Source organism: Eurypyga helias, unplaced genomic scaffold (genome assembly GCF_000690775.1).
Source record: "Eurypyga helias isolate BGI_N326 unplaced genomic scaffold, ASM69077v1 scaffold36708, whole genome shotgun sequence".
Lineage (NCBI taxonomy): Eukaryota > Metazoa > Chordata > Aves > Eurypygiformes > Eurypygidae > Eurypyga > Eurypyga helias.
This window is the reverse complement of record NW_010269523.1, coordinates 1-19,857: the sequence shown is the minus strand read 5'-3', so window position 1 is coordinate 19,857 and position 19,857 is coordinate 1. Positions and strand designations below refer to the sequence as shown.

Here is a 19,857-nt window from a genome sequence, read left to right as displayed (position 1 = left end):
TCGCCCCGTCGACACGGCAGCGCGTGGCGTTCCCCGTCCTCTGTGCGGTGTTGGCACCTGCGCCGGGGGAGCCGCCGCCGGGGCTGCGGAGCGCGTACTTCGTGTGATTTGGGGTTTTTGAAAGTCGGGGTTTAATGTGCTGTAAAATGACGGTAACGCGCAGCTGTGCGCCGGTCACAGCCGGAAGGCGAAGTGATCTCGGCGAGAGCCGCCTTTTCTAAAGTCCTGCAAACACCGGTGACACATCCCGTATCCCCTCGATCACACACCGATCACACACCCTCGCTTGTGGCGTTACAGCTCTCACAGAGCGAACTAAGCTAACGTCGGTGATACTCCGAACTTGCGTTACTCATCCTGAACAGACGGTGCTTGCTATTATTCCAGGTGATGTGGTCAAGGCTGTAGGGGAGGTGAATAAAGAGCTCAATTCTTTGACACTTGAAATCCAGACACTGTAAGAAAAATAATTCTAGGGATTGAAAGTTGAACAAAAAAGCTGGGAACCGTGGTGAGCCTGACTCTAGGCTCAAACCTGAAAGAGTTTAACTGGTAGGTTAGAGTTCAGAGTAAGTAACAAAAACCCAATAATCTCTTTTTTACAGGACTACAAGGGCCAAAAATTAGCAGAACAGATTTTTCAAGGAATCATTCTTGTCTCTGCAGTAAGTATACTAGAACTATGGGTGATAACCTAATGGTTTTGTTTTCTAATCTTACAAGCAAGGGGTTTTTGACTGATTGGTTGGCTTCACTGGGGCACTAGAAACTTTAGACATATCAGAGGGGCTGTCATGGATTAAACTTTTCTTCTTTCAATCTTTCAGTATTAGCTTACAGTTTTGAACACCAGGTTAGAAAGATGTGTGAACTGTGCTTTTGAAAAACCTGTATTTTTTTTTTCCTTCTCTCCCCACCTCCAAATTAATCATGACATGGGAAATAGTTTTGCTTGTTTAAAGTTTGATTATTTTTTCCAGGTAATTGGTTTCATCTGTGGATACATCACTGAGCAGTTTGGATGGACTGTTTACATAGTTATGGCTGGATTTGCTTTATCATGTTTGGTAAGAACGGGGTTTTTTTGCCAAAACCAGAAAACACATGCACTATTTAACCTGAAATAATCCTTAAATTAAGAGGCTGTCAGCACAGACAAATGTTTGCTGTGTAATTCAGATTGTTAATACATAGCTACTTTGATCTGTAGAAAAGTGCTTTACAAGCCAGTAAGTGCCTTTTCACAAATGCTAGTAAGATTTTAAGAGAACACTGCAGTTTAATACTGCTTTTGAATTAGTTTTTCAATTAAAAGTTACTTTTAAGCCAAGCTTAAAAGTGCCTGAGGTGCCTTGTTCCAGCTGGGGCTCACCAAATGTGGTTTCACACACGGTTCTTCCACCCTTCAAGCATTCAGATAAGAAGTGATTGGTCAAATCACATTGTAACACACATGCACTACTGTGTTGAAAAGCCACTATAATTCTATGGCATCATCATCCATCTGCTGCTTTCTTGATCTAAAGGTGTCTGGAGTTTCCTTGCTGCAGTCACTTATCTATGATAGCAGTTAGTGGGAAGGTTTCAGAGATGAGAGAGGGGCTGGGATGCCGGTGTTCCCTCAGGGTCCAGGGTTATCCATGTTTCTGTAGGATGGGTGCTGCATCCTCCTCCTTGCAATGAGCTTGAGGTCCTTTAGTCGTGCTTACTTAAGCATGACTATGCAGCATGCAATGTAGACTACACACAGAAAACTATGAAATTGAAACATATGAAATATGAAACTTTTACTATGAAATTGTATGAACTTTAAGACTAACTGGTGCAATAGTTAGGCAATGAGATTTTTCCTGACAAGCTGTACAGAAGACTTATGTTCTGACTTCATTCCTTTTCTCTAAGCTAACGCTCCCGCCGTGGCCTATGTACCGTCGCAATCCTCTGAAGTGGCTACCTGTGCAGGAGTCGGGAACGGAAGAAAAGAAGCCAGCAGACAGAAAGCCCAAGAGGCATGCTAAAAGCTAAAAGAACGTGGTCCTTCATGCTGTTACTTTGCTGAAGTTTGTTAAATGCATTTCCACTGGGAGATCCTTTCTGGCTTAGTGTTTGGTTTTTTTGTTACTGGTGCTAATATACAAAGTAGTAAAACCAAGATCTGCAGAGAGCATGACGGCTCTCTAAATCTTGCAGGTTACAGAGTGGCATTTGTTGTGTAATATAAATTTGCCTGGGTAGAGAAAGTAACATCTTGACTCTGCATAATACAACAGCTCTTGAAACCTTGTCACTTGAGCACCTGGTATGTGAGAGGCAGCAGGATCCACAGCTCTTGCACTTTTTACTACGGACATTTGTCTCCCTCATAGGTGCTGGAGGTTACAACATTTAAGCCAGAGGCAGGGAAAGAGACAGGGTGTGTATTTAAAATTTTATTTTGCAAATTCAATTCCCTTTTGATTTCTTTATCTTTTAAAAAGAACACGTGCTTTTTCTGTAGTGATGCTACATGACACTGCCCAGGCATGTGTAGTGAAACAATCTAGGTGCAAAGAACGGGAAAAGGGAAGATGCCTATTTCCCTAAGCAACCCTGGTCTTGGGCACTCTGATTCCTTAAAGGAATTAGTATTTGTAAGGCAAAGGGATTTCTCCAGCTGGGACCATGGTAACCATGGTTGTGTTCCTTTCACACATTTTCAGGCTTATTTTCTCCAGTTACCAAATACTTTCCACCACCTTGGTGATCGCCTTAGCAATAAGACACAAAAGCAAAGGCTCTGTTTAAAAGTAGTACAGCCCCCCCCTTCAGCACTTTAACTGGGCAATTTACAGAACCTGCAGTGCTTTTGGTGCTACAAAAATAAGTAACTCTGCCTGCCTGCTAAATTCTCGCCAGTGTTTGATGTAAAAGCTTATAACCTATCGCACCGTAGCCTTGGCACAGACTTTGTTACTATATGTAGTATATGACCCCGCCTTTTGTTATAACAAATTTAAATCAAAACATTTTTTTTCACACACCTTTGTATACAAAACCTGGTATCTGTCCCTCTTTGCATCTAAAAAAAGCAACTTTTAGAAGTTTAATTAAGAGAATAAAACCAAAAGTAAACAGTTTCTCTTCTGAGAAAGTGATAGCCGGGTTCACATTTTAACATGAAAAATATTACTACAAAAACTGTAATGTTTTTTGCAAGTTCACCTCCTTATTCCAGTAAAGAAGGTCAGTGGATAAATGTGCTTTGTAAGCTGGTCCGGTTTCCCTGTCCTTTTCTCTAAGGAAGAAGCTGTGCTCAGAGCTTCACATTTTCTTCGAGAAATTTCAGGTGGCGTGCCTTCGCGCTGTAAGTCGCATACTTGTCTCCCATGCGTTCCCGCAACTGCAGCTGGTTAGAACACAAAAATCCCACCAAATTTATTGGCGTTGAACAAAGGAGGAACTACCACAGTATTAACAACAACCCCCCACAAAACTAAGCACTCAGGTGAAAGCAGCATGTGAAGTTTGACAACACAGATGGGAGGGAAGAACCATGGAAGAGTCTTTATTGTCTGAAGGCGAGAGCATTCCAAATCCCACTGAATCATTTAAAATCTAAAGCAGATCTTCACTGGTTGTACTTACTCATACAGCGTTTTATTTGTAACCAAGTTTTGAATCAAATGAGCCAGGGGTATTGCTCACTCGCCTCTGTCTGGAATGAACATTAAGCTGTTTCCCACTCTGGACATAAGGGGCATTAGGCAAAGTAATGTGAAGGCAAAGAAACCTACAGTTCAAAAGAAATTATTATTGGAGAAATACCACTGAGTGAAGTTACTCACATCCCTTACATCTTCCACAAACTCGGGGACCATGGTGCAGTTCTAAAGCTCCTGTGCTGTCTGAAGGATTTGTGGCTGAACACAGTCCACATCCAGAATCAAACTTTTGTGAGACTGAAAATGACAATACACTTAGGGCTTTGCCTGCCAGTGACCACATAAACACATTTTGGAATTGAGGTTTGCACTACTACATCAATATCTAAAAAGGCTGGGTGAGGGGGGAAGTGACGACCCTGCTCATTTATCTAGGTTTATAAAGAAATTAAAGTTTTAATGTGACAGTCATTCACCTCTCTCTTCACTTCATCGTCTTCTTCCATGATGCTGTACGCCTCCTCAAGAAGTTTCACTCCCAATCCTTGCACCACATCAGATCTCAGGATTTCGACCATTCTCCTAATCTTGTCAGGAACAGGCAACATACCTATTTAAAAAACAAACAAACAAACAAAAAACCACTGCAGTAATAGTTACTCTCGGTACAGTCAATTTTCAGACCCTGTGCAGAATAATATGGCGTAGACAGTGCATTAGCACAGAGTTCCAGCTTACCGTGTGCATGAAGCAATGGTCTGAACTGGCCAGCTAGAATGATCTAGCGTGGTGAATCAGGGGCACTCAGACACTAACTCTTAAGCCACTGGACAGTACAAAGTAAATGCAGACACAGTTGGCACGATCAGGTCTCTGTAGCTTCGTTTCAGGTGGTTCCTGTATACTATACTCATTTTCATTCACATAATATCTATTATTCTCTAATACTACACCACCACCCAAATATTTTGAGAATAATTCAATCATCTGTATTTACATCAAATGTAAAACCAGCTTAATCACTGTAAAGCACTAATGGCATCAGTTCTGCCATCTGCCTGTTTGTCTCAACAGCCTTTGACTCCTGCTCCTCAGCTGTAGCTGCCAAGAGATCGTCATTTCGTAAAGGAACTTCACTGAGAACACGAGGTTGCTCTGAAACCACTGAAATCACCAACACTTCTTTCACAGGATGGATCACCTTCTGGAAATAAAATACCTACTTAAAATAAGTTTCGGCTTAGAAATTCAGAAGCCCTGTCACCCCAAATAAATAGCTGTAGGATCTCACTCTGCAATATTTAAGAGTGAGAAAAATGGACAGAAAAAAAAAAAATTACCACTCAAGTTTGTACCTTCAACATTCTGTCTCACCTGTTTAAATTCCTCCAGTGTATTTCCCTGCAGCTATGGAGAATCAACCTGTCAGAGTAAAATCCAGTGTTCTCCCATTGCTCTGTCACCAGCCCAGTTACAAGCAGACTCCTTACACTCAGAACATGTGTGCACAAGAAGGTCTGGGACTTCAATCACCTACCTACTCGCTCCTGTTGCACAGTAAGTGCAGTCGTAGCGAACACCCAAGCAAAGCTTGCCCAAATTCTGCGATGAGGATGAACGTGTATACTCATAACAAACCTGTGTTTAATGCTTTGTGCACCATTTCAGCCTTGTCCATACCTCAAAGCGTTACAGCCATCAAATCATCTGAATGCCTTAAAAATCTTATTTCAAAATACTCCGTGCCAACTGTTCATTCTGGAAGCTTTTAAGTATAAGTCACGTGGAGGGGGGAGAATCATACTGCAGCCCAGCTTCCTCTCTTCATTAATAATTACACAGATCGATCACACCCTCCTTTAACTGGTAAGTAAACCACAACTACAGCACTTTTGCACACAAAATTATTCAGAAAGGTGTTTACTTCTATATGCACTGTCAAGCCTTGAGAACAAAGTGTGGATTGTGCTCTGTTGCCCACTGGCAGGTTTTCTTTGGTTAGTGGCAGCTGGCAATCAGTCATTTAAAGCAGTAGCAGAGCAACAGACCTAAAGGAATCTCTTCAACTTTGAATTCCTCTGAATCACCAGGTGTTTTTCCATGCAAAATCAAAGTGTCTCGGTATTTTCTATGCAGTTTAAACTTGGGGGCTGGAGTCGAGGTTACACAGTATTCAGAGTTCTCCTTAGAGTCCATTTTCAGGGTCTGTGTCATTAGCTGCACCAAGTCATTCATCTCGGTCACACTGCTTTTTCTAGTAGAGGAGAAGAAAGATGTAATTCAGTCACCATTCGCGATGCAACTTCCACCTTGCATTCAGAGGAAGTTTAGCAAGGTCCTGCTAAGTACTCCAGCTTAAATTACATCTTGTGGTGCAGCAGTTTTATCACCAGCAACGCGACGTCAGCCGTATTTCATCTAACGAAGGCTGAGAGCCCGTTCACCCAGCAACAACTGGCAACCCTTGCGGCTACTGCTACCTGTGCAGCTGCCCTTGTGGTAATGCAACAAGTCACGTTCTTTGAAAAGTTGCTTACGCTGACAAAATGAGAAATAAATTCTGCCTCATCCACAGTGGAAAGGAAGCATATTGGCACCTTCAAACTCAAGTTTTTAATGCACTCTGACAGCGTACGTCCTTTGATGCTAGAAGACTGGTTTGCTGGGAAGCTACAGCTGACAAAACACAGAGGTACACAGCCACATGTCCCAGAAAGTTCAGCATGGAAAGTTTATAGTCACAGAGGGGCAACAATTAAATGGAGTTTTTCTTTATGCATCACATATTTCTTCAATCACTCCCTAAGTAGAAATAAAGTATGAAAGCAATTCCTGCCATTTTCCACTCCAAGTCAAGGTCCAAGCTATCAGTGAAAACTCCTGTGCAGTATGAAACACAATACTTACTTCTCCTTGGAATCGCCATCAGACTTGTCTGTAGAGCTTGTGGAAGAGCTTAACTCATCATCAGACAGGCAGTGGGTTACTCTCTCTCTCTAAGTGAGGAGGGAATAGATGACAAAATTTCTAATAGTCGAAAGTCATTTATCAATATAGCATGAATTACTTTTCTTACATAGAAAAACTCAACAAGCATATTTTTACAGACTCAGCTTAATAATATTTAAAAGGTGTAGCCTTTGGTTTTAAATACAAGCTAATATATAGGACATACTTTACAAAATGCTTATTTGTCTAGCATTACATCTCATTCGTGCAGTTTTAACCCCTACAAACGCTTCACCGAGTGCCCCTATTAAAAACAATTAAATCATGTGTGTTTATAACATAGTTGGCTTGGAACTGACAAAGTCACTACACCCTTAGCCTGTCCATTAGTCTTTAATAAACATTTTAAAATAATATTTAAATACATATTAATCAGTTCATTAAGTTCTCAGCATTCCCTAAAATATATGCAGACTTCAACCACTTGTTTCCCTGAAGTTGTGTTCAGTGCACTGCACAGTATGTGAAAACATCACTAGCACATGTACATACAGCTCATGTAATCTCAGCTTTTGCATTCAGATGCCAGTTATAAGCATAGACACATAGGTAAAACATGCAAAACACCTTCCATGCAAGGGCCAGGCTGAGGAAAAGACCCTACACTCTGAAATTTCAGACTAAATTTCCCCCCCCGGTTACTATTCTGCACTTATTGGTATTAATAATGTTCCCCTGATGTTGTAGAAGATTCTGTCCAATGTATAAGATCTTAAAAAAGACTTTCTAATTAGACAAGGAAGAAAACGTTAACAGAAACTCCTCACTTTTTATCTAGCAACTATTCCTTATTGCCAGTACATAAATGCATGCACTTAACATCACTGCAGATTAAAAAAAAAAAGCTCAAATACCACTACCAAAGGCAAATGAGAGGTACCAGATTAAAGGTAGTGTGGCAATTCTCCCCCTCTACTCTGCTCTCCTGAGACCCCACCTGGAGTGCTGTGTCCAGCCGTGGAGCCCTCAACATCAGAAGGATATAGACTGCTTGGAGCGAGTCCAGAGGAGGCCACAGAGATGCTCTGAGGGCTGGAGCCCCTCTGCTATGGGCACAGGCTGAGAGAGTTGGGCTTGTTCAGCCTGGAGAAGAGAAGGCTCTGGGGAGACCTTATAGCACCTTCCAGTGCCTGAAGGGGCTACAAGGAAGCTGGGGGGGACTTTTTACAAGGGCCTGTAGTGACAGGACAAGGGGTAACGGGTTTAAATTGAAAGTGGGGACGTTTAGATTGGATATCAGGAGGAAATTCTTCCCTGAGAGGGTGCTGAGGCACTGGGACAGGTTGCCCAGAGAAGCTGTGGATGCCCCATCCCTGGAAGTGTCCAAGGCCAGGCTGGATGAGGCTTGGAGCAACCTGGTCTAGTGGAAGGTGTCCCTGCCCATGTCAGGGCGGTTGGAACTGGATGGTCTTTGGGGTCCCTCCCAACCCAAACCATTCTATGATTCTGTGTTAATGGAAATTTAAAGCAGACTATTCATCTCTAACTGAGGCTTTAGTTCAGGATAAACGTCTCCCTTCCCAAAATAAAATAAACGCTGCAATTCAGAGCGCCCATAACAATCAGTAAGAGATTTCATCTCTGACAAGTGGAAGGAAAATATTGAAATAACATTTTCAAAGCAGATGACCCCAATTTACCTGAGAAATGCTGGGATCTGATGAGGACTGAGTAACTTTTACATAATTTTCCATATGTGATTTTGCTTCAGCTACTGCACTATTTGACATTCGTCTTGCTGGAATCACTGGAAAGATGATGTTTTTACAAGATTTACAACGTAGTTGCATGTATTTTGAATTAGTTTCATGCTCATGCAAGAAAGAAGTCTATCACCTGGCAGAACACAGGCAGGCAGGTATTCTGCTAACTGAAACGCTGAAGCTTCTATCTGAAAGGTGGAATTCTGCGCTTCGCCTACATTTCAAAGACTAGTTGTCACCACTAAACACAACTGAACATAACTAAGAAGCAGAAGAATACAGACATGTTAACAGATATTTTTTAACACAGAACTAGACCCTCAGTGCATCCTTCTGAAGATGTTAGTGAAAAGCAGACAGCAAGTTGTAATTTCTACACAAAGAGGTTATCAGCCTACTTATACACAGAATCTTAACATGCAAACATAAAAATTACCAGAGGGAAACATCTCCTCCTGAGACTGTTTCAGCCGCCTTCGTTCCCTTGCTGACAAGGGCCGCTCCTTTAAAAGAAGTTAATTGATATTAATTAACAATCATCACCGTGGCTTTTGTAATCTAATCAGGAAAAAAAAAAACTTTTTCAACTGACATGCAAGAATGAGCTATTAAAGCAGACCTTCTGATCATCTAGCTGTGCTTAATGCTTAATTATTTACTACAAAATGGCCTTGGTCAATGAGATTAACATACACTCTAGAAAAGGAGCTTCTGCCCAGCCTGGTTTGGCAAGGCAACTTCTCATCCCACGCTGACCAGGTGCTTGTCAGGACTTCCTTTAGGTAGGAAGCCACTACACATTTCTTTACTCACTGTGCACATACTCAGAAAATAAACTCCTCCGAAGGAACGAGAGACAAAAATAAGGTGACAGAGTATTCAGCACCAACCTTTGAAATGGCAACTTGACTGGTTTTGGTGCTATTTACAGATTCAGAGACTTCAGCAGCATGCTGCTCTGCATGCCTCTGTGTCGTCTTCCTGCTCATGTCAGAAGGAAAAGGTAAAGGCCGAGGAGCAGCTGCTCTGAACTTGAAAGAGAAGGGAACAAGAATTTATACCTTTTTTATTAAAAGTTAAAGTACTCTCCCATCTAGAAGACATTCTTGCATGGTAAAGCTGGATGCCAGAGGTTTTGGACCCTACTGTAACCTACTCACACCTCCCAGCTTCATCCCTCTCCCTCCACATTATCTGCCTCATTCACTTCCCGGATTCTCCCCATCTCTGCATCTTGTCCCCCCCTCCTCCCAGACTATCTTTCAGCCAACGCTTTTGCAACAACTGTCCCCACCCTTAAACAGCAAAATTCAAGAGAAAAATAGGGTATCATACGGAAAACAAATCATGTTCTTCTCTATTCTTGTACAGCCGGTGCCCTTCCCAACGAAATCTCTCTGCTCAGTGTGGGAGCACTGACAGGAGCCCTGTCTCACGTGCATGTGTACGGTCCAAGATTTTCTTCCTCGAGTTTGCACTCATGAGCTCAGGACAGCCATTACACGTCTGTTCTAAAATACCAGTAATCTGTGACCTGCTACAAGTAGCCTTACCCACCACAGTCAGGAAAAGTACTGCTACTCATTTTGTGGTCACAAACAGTGAGAAGTCCTGAGGGCAACTGCTAGCAAAGACTAACACAGCAAAGGCAATGCCCTCAGTTCACTGCGTTTCCCTGCACCCACCTGGGCCACCCACCTCACACTTGTGAGGGTTATTGAGGTTTTCAAAGATTTGCACAGACTGCTTCTAAAGGACATCTTGAGCGTTCTGCATTTTGTTACCAGTGAAGTTATACAGATACACATGAAACAACACATAAAACCCCCACCCTTTCTGAAAAAACAGGTCTCATTTTTAAAGAGTGAAAACCGCAGGAGTCTAAAGGAAAGAGAAGAATTATTTTTTGAACAGCTGCACCTTCTCTGAACAGACTTCAGCTAACTCTCTTTTCTGCTGCCGTCGCTGCCGGGAGAGAGAGGGTTGTCGCTGCCCTGAGAGAGAGGGTTCACTGACAGAACTATGAGGCTGCAAGTGGGAGGTAATTTTTTCCTGTGCATCTCCTGAAGCTCCACGACAGACGTCATCCTAATAAGTAAAAGCGTTTTTAAAACACGTAGACCTGTCATTTCCAAATTTATACATATAAAAGAAAAAAAATAAAACCCAACACAGGCCCCTTGACTATTTGGACTGCAACCACCTTAATGCATCACAGTGCCAACCACAATGAACTCTTACTTGACGCACATTTAGAAAGAAATACCTGCTGTACCAGTGCTTTAGGATACCAAACCTTCAAAGAAGACACTCACTTGAATTACAACAGGAGCAAAGGGTGCTAGCAGCTTTTCAGTAGAATCCAAGCTCTACAACAGATAATGACTTCTCATTAGAAAAGTGCATAGGAAAATCTCATTGTAGACCAAAATGCAATGAAAAGACCATCACCACCTATTAGCTCCTAATCCAAACCAGGACCAACTTGAGATTAGCCAGCCCTACTTAGAACACAGAACAAAGAAGTAACAAAACTATTCTTACCAACTTTCTTCTCAGCTGGAAAATTGTTGTTCCCTCTAAAACCAGATTTTCCATCACCTAGATGAAAGCCTAAAACTATTTCACCATGTTGCCTTTGCAAATCTGAAGTCAAGGCTCCCCACTACTTAAGCATCTCATTAATTGCATCAGTAGCATCCTACTTATGCAGCAGGTCCTAAATTTTAAGAGCTGGCCATTAGTTAAATCTATTTCAATGTCTATTTCAAGTAAGCATAAATGCCTTACCAGGTCAGTTTGCTTTTGGTCTTTAGATACAGGCTGCAGGAGTTTCAAAGTGTCACCACCATCTTCTACAGCATCAACAGAAGACGGCTTAGACTCAATGTTTTCAGCTTTAAAAGCTTTCTTTGAGCTTTGCTGTACTCCATCTTCCTTAATTGGTGGGCTGCTGGATGTTATTTTAGAATTCCTCGGAACATTTAAATACTCTGCTTTATTATCCTCTAGAATATGCTCACTGCCACACTTTTTACTTCCGCACTTCATCATGTCAGATGGTAAGATATCAATATTCACTGCACTAACTGTTGCTAAGGAGTCTCCCATGTTGTTGAAATCATTATTGCTTGGTCTCCTTTCCAACTCCACAGCTGGCTTCTCTGAGGGACAAAACTTGGTGGCTTTATTTTTGATAACGCAGTCTTCTTCATTCTAGAATTAAAAGGAAAACAAATTAAAAATTAATTACCTTTTGGGTATCATGCACATATGAAGGATAATCATTTACATACCAGAGTACATAAATTGCAAAAGACATTGCGATCTATTACAGATTAAGAGCCTCAAAAAAGCCACAACCCTCATTTTCAAAGAGATACAGGCTGCATTTGCACATGACATGTTTCAGACACTGCTTTCTACACATGCAGTACACCTGCTTTTGACCAGGAGCATGAAAGAGAAGTTGTATTCCCTTGGCTCTTCCATAAAGGAGAGGCCAACAACTACCAGCAGTTTTTAAGATGTACTACACCAGACACATTCAGTATTTCAGCTCAAACCCACAACAGCAGACTCATTACAGAAAATAAAACAAGTACAGGATTAACCATTACAAAAGATTTGTTCTAACCACTGGAAAGAATTCTAACAATAAACAATTTTTGGTTGTAACTATCATTAGTTTTTTCCAGTCAAAACACATATACTTAAAAGTGACTACCACTTGTCTTCAAATACTTGAAAAAAACATTTGACCTCAAATACTCCCTGAGTAATTCATGTAATGGCCCACAAATGAAAAACCGGACGCTGTTTAGTTAGCACCTTATAGTCCAGACACTGTTATTAGTTTTACTGATCCACAGCTGTTTATTTACTTCCACTCTTGCCTAAACACAATTCCTTCCTTAATATGAATTTTACACACTGCTAGGAACCAGATCTATGTTCTCACAAATGCTCAAGGCACTTCTTCTAAAAACGAGCTTTTTTCTTCTAGAAAATGTGGCATTTGTTTTGTTTTTCTTTTAAAAACAAAAAATATTTATCTCACAACTTTGTATTTTCTGGGTTGCTCAGAGGAGTGGTTTTGGTGTGTTATTCCTGCTATGAGATTCAGTCTTTACTGAGACCACCGAACAAGGATCTTTAGGTTTAGAATTCACTGTTTTCTTATGACTTCTGGCTGCTTTCCTGTAAAGAAAATAAAAGTTGCTCATTCAATCAACAAGACCTTAAGATAATTCTTTATATTATACTAATTAAAAAAATCCACTCCACTAAACAGCCTAAATACAGAGAGTATAAGATACTGGGCTTTTTAAACAGATTGTGCAGAACGTACTCATTTTCCTCCCTATAAAAGGAGTTTAAAACCACCATTCAGACTGCCAGCAATACACACTTGTTCTGCATAGCATCAGTCCTATCTGGAAGCAGTAAAATAATGGACTAAGCCTACAAAGAAAAATAATTATATTAGTGAATATCAAAAGGAACTTGGTATTACAACTCTCAGCTGATAAGTGGCCTCAAAGAACCATATGGAAAGATGTGCATTTCTTATCACTTCCGTGAAAATATGGGTGCTGCTTCTTTTTTTTTTTTTTTTCCCAAACTCTCTGAATAAGCTGTGCAATCCTGGCCATTGTACAGTTCTACTCTGCACTGGCTGTCTGGTTTCCATTCTAATCCCCTCCCACTTACCAAAGTATCTAAAGAAACTCTATGTTCATGCCTTGTAACCGCACATAAACAGAACTAATTCTATCCTGCTACAAAAAAACTGGAAAAGTTGTAAACCAAAGACCAAGGTAACATGAGCAAGTCCAGAGGAGGCCACAGAGATGCTCTGAGAGCTGGAGCACCTCTCCTACAAAGAAAGGCTGAGAGAGTTGGGCTTGTTCAGCCTGGAGAAGAGAAGGCTCCGGGGAGACCTTATAGCCCCTTCCAGTACCTGAAGGGGCTACAAGGAAGCTGGGGGGGACTTTTTACAAGGGCCTGTAGTGACAGGACAAGGGATAATGGGTTTAAATTGAAAGTGGGGACGTGTAGAGTGGGTATCAGGAAGAAATTCTTCCCAGCGAGGGTGGTGAGGCACTGGGACAGGTTGCCCAGAGAAGCTGTGGATGCCCCATCCCTGGAAGTGTTCAAGGCCAGGCTGGATGAGGCTTGGAGCAACCTGGTCTAGTGCAAGGTGTTCCTGCCCATGGCAGGGAGGTTCGAACTAGATGGGCTTTAAGGTCCCTTCTAACCCAAACCATTCCATGATTCTATGATTCTATGAATATTTTGCACATTTTCACTCAATGAAAATATCTTACGCCTTTGTGGCTTCCAAAAACAAAGCAATTTGGTGCTTGATATATGGCTGTCGTAGTATGCTTCTCACACTAGGTCTTTCCTCAGGTTTTTTACTGAGCATAGTCCGTATTATTTCTACCAACTGTGGGCTGTAATCCTTTGGCATGGGTGGCAACTGTAAAAGGAGAGGCAAGTCCGACATTATTTAACATATCTGTCAATAGAGGCTACTGCGAGTTTACTGATGCAGAACAGTTATATTCAGCTACCTACTCTGCCTAAGACAATGGACTATTCTTCATACACTGGAAGTTAAAGTGCTTGACATCAAACAGAATATAGAAATTCTAAGCATTTTGTCTAAGAACTGCTCATCATTTTTTATTAACATCAATAGTTCTGTGAATAGGCTTAAATATTTATATAAAATAAATCACCTTAACTTCATTAGATGCCAAAGCAAGACAAATACTTAAACAAGCTAGTCTAACCTAACAGGAAAATGGGATCACATGGATAGTGAGTTAATTCTTTGCACAATGTTTAAGCCAGAAGCAAAATTTAGAAAGCAAGTAATCTCAGATCTTTGAAAATTAACCAATATACTAGTTACATCAAAAGGGTAACAAGAAAGTCTATAAATACCTATAAATTGCTAACTCCCTGGGTCTCATAAGACTGGTATTCCATGCTTGCATATGGCATATTACAACGTATATGATGATGCACGTAACATGCAAAATATTTTCAACTTCATGCAGTATTGCTGATTGGAAAAGATCATCTTAAGTTCTCCATGGAAAATACAAATATTTTCAACTCCATGCAGTATTGCTGATTGGAAAAGATCATCTTAAGTTCTACATGGAAAATCCAAGCATAGATAAAAAAATTTTGGAAGCTTTTACCTTTCCTTCAATAATCCGATAAACCAACGAGTTCATGTCTTTAGCATTAAAGGCATGTTTCAATGTAGCCATTTCGTAAACGCAGCAGCCCAATGCCCAAACATCAGACTGGAAAAAGGTGGAAAGAAGAAAGTTTTAGGACCTTTTTATTGATTGCAGAAGTTTCATCTCCAGACTTAGTCACCTGCTTTCAAAGAGGTTTTTAATGACAGCGAACTAATTAAGACCAAATTCCATTGCAAACTTTTGTCTTTGGTTTCATCCTATTTTAATTTTGTTGCAAACTTTTGTCTTTGGTTTCACCCTATTTTAATTTTGATAAAGTGAATTATTTTCTTCTGTATATCAACAGATTTTTCTGAACAGAAAGGTAGAAAGTTGCCTTTCATACAGTGTTTTAAGTACAACACTGATTCTGACTTGGAAATTAAAATCTCCTGCTTTTTCACTGGAAGAACAGCCTCCCCTCAGCTCTTGCTCACTGTAGACATATTTATGGTGCATGCGGATTGCAGCAAGAGCTGAGCAGGTATACAAGAGCACATTTGCTTTATTTTGTATTTTAAATTCACAGCAACACTGCTTATTTCTCTACTTAAGTTTTTTTTTGTTAATGCTGCTGTTATGTCTAATAGAGACTTCGGAGTATAAAGTCTGTTATATAATAAATTTAGAAAACGTGCCTATCTAACAGACTGATATTTTTGTTTACATTGGCATGCTGTGATAGGTACATGCAGCCTGCTCAACACCTTGGCTGTGATAACTTATCACATGCTATGAATTCCCACCTACTGCAGCAGACACAGTCCCAGAAGCAAAGGTCCTTGCAAATCCCTATCCTATTCTTTTGTTTGGTCTTTGGAAACATTAAAACCAGTTGGAATCAGTAGAAAATAAAGACAATAGATAAGACCGTAAAGTTCTCAGACGAACAAAACAAGTTGCCCAATGACGCAGAAATGACATTTGCAGTAACATCCTTTACCTTGTAGTTGTAGGGTTTGTTCGAGAAGACTTCAGGGCTCATGTAGTACGGCGTGCCTATGAGGGTGCTGGCCATGTCGTACTGGTTTTCCAACACTCTGGCTATTCCCAGGTCACCCACTTTGATTATATTTGTTCGTGTCAGAAAAACATTTTGCGTTTTAAGATCTCTGTGCAGGATGTGCTTCTCATGTAAATACTGGGGGGAAAACACATATAAATAGAGTTAAGTAACTCCTAATGGCTTCTTCTACACTGAAAAGTAAAATCACATTACACAAGTCAAAGAGGGAAAATACAAATGCAGAAAAGACACATACATCACTATCAAAGTCAGGAGTGCACCTGCTAAAGACAGTGTTAAGGAATTACCACTAATAATGACTGATTCAGGCACGGACCCAAAATGTGGCACTGCTTTGGCAAAATCTCCCTGTGCAGCTCTAACAAAGCAGCAGATGAGGAAATAAAAATGGAAAGTTAAGACTCAGACTTTAACTCGCTTTCTGCTGCCTCCATTTCTCAACAATCATTTCTTGGTCGCAAGTGTAACATTGCAGAGGATTTCATACAATGTGAGCTTTGTGTAAACAGGGAGGAATATCAGTCTTGTAACAAACAACAGTACTCTAGACTCAAGTGTGATCACAACTGGCAACTTCAAGACAGAATTTTCTGTCCGGTTCCTTATTTCTTAGTGCTAACATAGATATCTGGTCTTTATCACGACAACAATTGTCTTTAAAGTTTGATAACCTCCAATTACCACATTTCAACAGAGATAAGACTTAACAGAAATGATGAATCGACGACCCGTGAACATTTTTAATGTACCAGTAATGATTGTATTTAGATGCTACCTGAGCCAATTCAGGAATTCAAAATCTGTAGCCCAGCTGTGGAATTTTTAAATGCAGAAAGAGCCAAATTAAATTTCCATCTGAAGCTGACAAAGTTACACTTTATTTTACCTGCAGTGCCATGGCAATCTGCACAAACCATTCCACCACCTGGTTCTCAGGCAAAAGTTTGCCCTTCTGCTCTTTAAGTTTGTGATACAGATCTCCTCCCTCGCAGAAGCCCATAACAATGTACAACAGGCCATCTTCCCCCTGCCAGGACTCTCTGTAGGCGACTATGTTTGGGTGTTTCAACTGCGATAACAACTGTGCCTCTTGTTCTGCTGCTTTCCTCTCTCGGTTGGAAGCATTTTTCAGGTTTAACTTTTTGATGACATACTGTAAAAGAAATGGCAAGATAGACTATGAGACATGAAAGTAACTACGCAGAAGCCCTAGGAAATTCCCCAAATCTAAAGGAAATACGGTATGTGAAATCTCCACGTTATTCTATATAGAGATTGCAATTTGTCTAGCACCTCATAAAAATGGAACAGGTGTGGATATTCTATCCCTCCTCCTGAATAAAACTCTGAAGAGGAATGTTGTGGTGCTTTGGGGTTTTCTGTCTAATATTCCCATGTATCTTCCCCATTTTAACTGTGTGTCTATCATCTCTTAAGCCAGAATTATCTGTTTGCTCATCACAGTTACTCTCAAAACGGGCCATTTCTACAGTAACTTGAAAAATATAAAAAACATAAAGGAAAGTATGCAGTCATACACAGAAAATGACAATGGATGCCTAGGATAAAAGTTATGTAGCTACAGTTATTTTGCTCATCGCTGCTAGAAAACCAAACCCAACTCCTTTCATTTTTTTTTTTTAAGGAAAAGTGGCTTTTCCTTTCACTTCTTCAGAAATGAAACAGATGTTCTTAAAAAAAAAAAAGAGAAACTCAAGAAATAACATCTCACAACTTCAAATGTATAATCTATGTTTGCCAAAGCCCAAAAAAGATGTTAAAATCTCAGTTTCAAGGCCTAGGTTACAAATTCCCCTTTGTCATACTCACAAGAAATACCTAAAAGAGCTGAATTTCTGAACGCATAGAATAATGCTGCTGAGCTTTTCAGGTCTGTTCTTTATTTCCTAAAAAACTTGTACATGGCAGACCCCAAGGCAGAACTGACTCGGGATTAATTGCTTTGTACAAAACGTCTACAAAACAGTGAAGCATGAAAGACCAGGAAAAAAGCTTCTACCAGGAAAAGAAACGTAGGAAGCAGAGATGTAGTTGCAGGGCTGCTACAGTTAGTGGCACACTAAAAAAATACTTTCTCAAAAATCTGAAAGCAGATGTAATTTACTTTATCTAAATACTTGCCTTAAAACAAGCTGTTGCATTTATAAGTTTCTGCATTTGCAGGTTTAAAACTCAAGAAAAAATAACCAGTACAGGGAAGCAAAGACTCGTACTAAAAGAGCTAAAAGGTCTTACACTCATTCCTCTATTTCTTCTATTCTGTATTATGACGGGTTTAGAATTTTTTTAAGCTACACATGAAAGCTGTTATTTACTTCCCTAGTATGCACTACATCAAACATATTCCTAAGGAATTTCAGGTTTTAGCAAAAAAATCATGCTATAATATACACCTGAACCTGCCCTTACCTAAGAGCTTTTTAAATCAAAACATCTAAAAAAATTCATACTTACTCAATGTCAGTGTCCTTAGCAATTGCTTAGGGTATCTACTTCCCTGGCTGGCCCTACTCATTTAGTCCAGCACATTTAATTAGTGTTGAGGAAGACTGTCCCCCTATATGCCAAGCGAACCAATTATGCCAAAACCAACAGTAACTCATCGTTTAGCATTTCAGAAGTCTGCTGCATATTAGAGAAGCTCCTCAATTCTTATAACCCCTAAGGATGCACAGCTCCCAAGAGGAGTATAACAAGACTAATTGCGTACAGCATCATCCAAGTTTAAAATAAAATAGAAATGATGTAACTACTGTGTTCTACGTGACAAGGCAACTACAACTGGGCGTGGAAACCAAAAGCTCTTAGCTCTGTCTCAGCAGCTGTCTTCAGATGACATACTACCAAAACGCAAACAGCATGCGTACAGCCTAACTTCAAACCTTTTGGTTATGTTTGGTTTAATGAACATGTTATGTTATCCTGGCAAGATTCCCATGAAGTCTATTATCATGCTCTTCTGCTTTATTTGATACCGAATTGTGTACAAATTAGGGTTTGGGTTTTTTTGTTTTAAACATTTTGAGCCACTTGACCTTCTCCAAAAAAACCAGCATTCAGTCAGCAGCAAGTGCTCTTAAATAAAAGATAATTTCTTTTGCAGAGTATGTAGCATTATGCCAAAACCACAACAACAAAATCCCAATCATCCTGCTACAGAAGAAAGTTTATAAAAGCTGGCAAAAGATAAGACACAGTGAAATGCATCAAATATTTAAGATAAAATAATGATAAGGAAGCAAGGCTCTTGCCAATGTTAATGACCAGCAGCATGACAAGGGGGTGAGATCCGAGGACCTGTACGCAGCCGAAAGTCACCTCCATGCACTGTTTACTTTTAGGACAACAAGGTTAGCGACTCCGTGCGGACATTGGACTATGCACCACGGAGACTGGCCTGGAGGGAACAAGTGCTGCCATCGCTCCTACCCAACCCACAGGTCATAAGCCTTTGGATTCCAGCCTTTCCTCTGCCTTCACCCGCAAAGGACACACCCTCTGATCGCTTCTAGGTACAAACGCTTCTCCCATCATCTCTGGACAAATCCGGGGCATACGGCTCACCCAAGGCTTCTGCGGTACCGCTCTGCTGATGTTCTCCATCCCCACCTCTTCATCCCCTTGCATCTTCTGTCAAACACATCTGTTTTGGCCAGGCAAGTAAGATCACTTCAAATTTCCAACAAAAAGGCAAAGAACAAAATGCCTGCACCTCGATTCTGACGTAGCTGAACTCTGCCAGGTTCTGCAGCAGCTGAGTCGACGAACACGAGGCCTGTCTTCCTCCAGCAGAGCTGATGCCCCCAAAAGCCAGTACATCCTTGCTATCACTGTTACCTGCAGCACACGTGCTCGTCTGAGAGCCTACGCCAGCGGTGACAAGCCAAGAGCAACCTCTCCCACCTCAGGCCAGAAAGAGCAGGCTGTATCTTCCCATCACCCAAAGGGCTACCGAAGCTGGGTTTTTCTTCCCAAATCAAAGCAGTATACATTTTAAAAGCCACGCAGTTTTATTTAAATGAAAAATAAAAAAAAAAAAAAAAAGTGATGATTTGGTTTGGGTTTGGTTTATTTTAGATTAAAAGGATGCGGGGGGGAGGGAGGACTGGTCTACAGGCCTAGTCATGCCCGAGGCTGTCGTCAGGGCCACATGCACCCCCCACCCAGTGCCCGGCGGCACCCCCACACCCGGC

At 40.8% G+C, this 19,857-nt stretch overlaps 2 protein-coding genes across 2 annotated transcripts; one reads left to right on the top strand and one right to left on the bottom strand.

The window, feature by feature from the left end:
• The first annotated feature begins 146 nt into the window (after positions 1-146).
• Positions 147-2,025, top strand: SPCS1 (signal peptidase complex subunit 1 homolog (S. cerevisiae)). The gene is made up of 4 exons (XM_010158138.1): positions 147-152; positions 606-665; positions 981-1,067; positions 1,903-2,025. Exons 1-4 carry the CDS (start codon positions 147-149, stop codon positions 2,023-2,025), a joined length of 276 nt encoding a protein of 91 aa, XP_010156440.1.
• A 1,267-nt stretch (positions 2,026-3,292) lies between these two features.
• NEK4 (NIMA-related kinase 4) lies at positions 3,293-16,796 on the bottom strand (the record flags this gene model as incomplete). Its single annotated transcript, XM_010158137.1, is given in 16 exon segments — positions 3,293-3,385; positions 4,118-4,251; positions 5,690-5,895; positions 6,549-6,637; positions 8,291-8,397; positions 8,790-8,856; positions 9,244-9,384; positions 10,274-10,441; positions 10,669-10,722; positions 11,144-11,569; positions 12,414-12,450; positions 12,452-12,553; positions 13,684-13,838; positions 14,572-14,679; positions 15,560-15,757; positions 16,530-16,796. Coding segments are annotated over 16 exon segments (2,352 nt in total), but the record flags the coding sequence as incomplete, so codon positions are not given.
• Between the last annotated feature and the right edge of the window lie 3,061 nt (positions 16,797-19,857).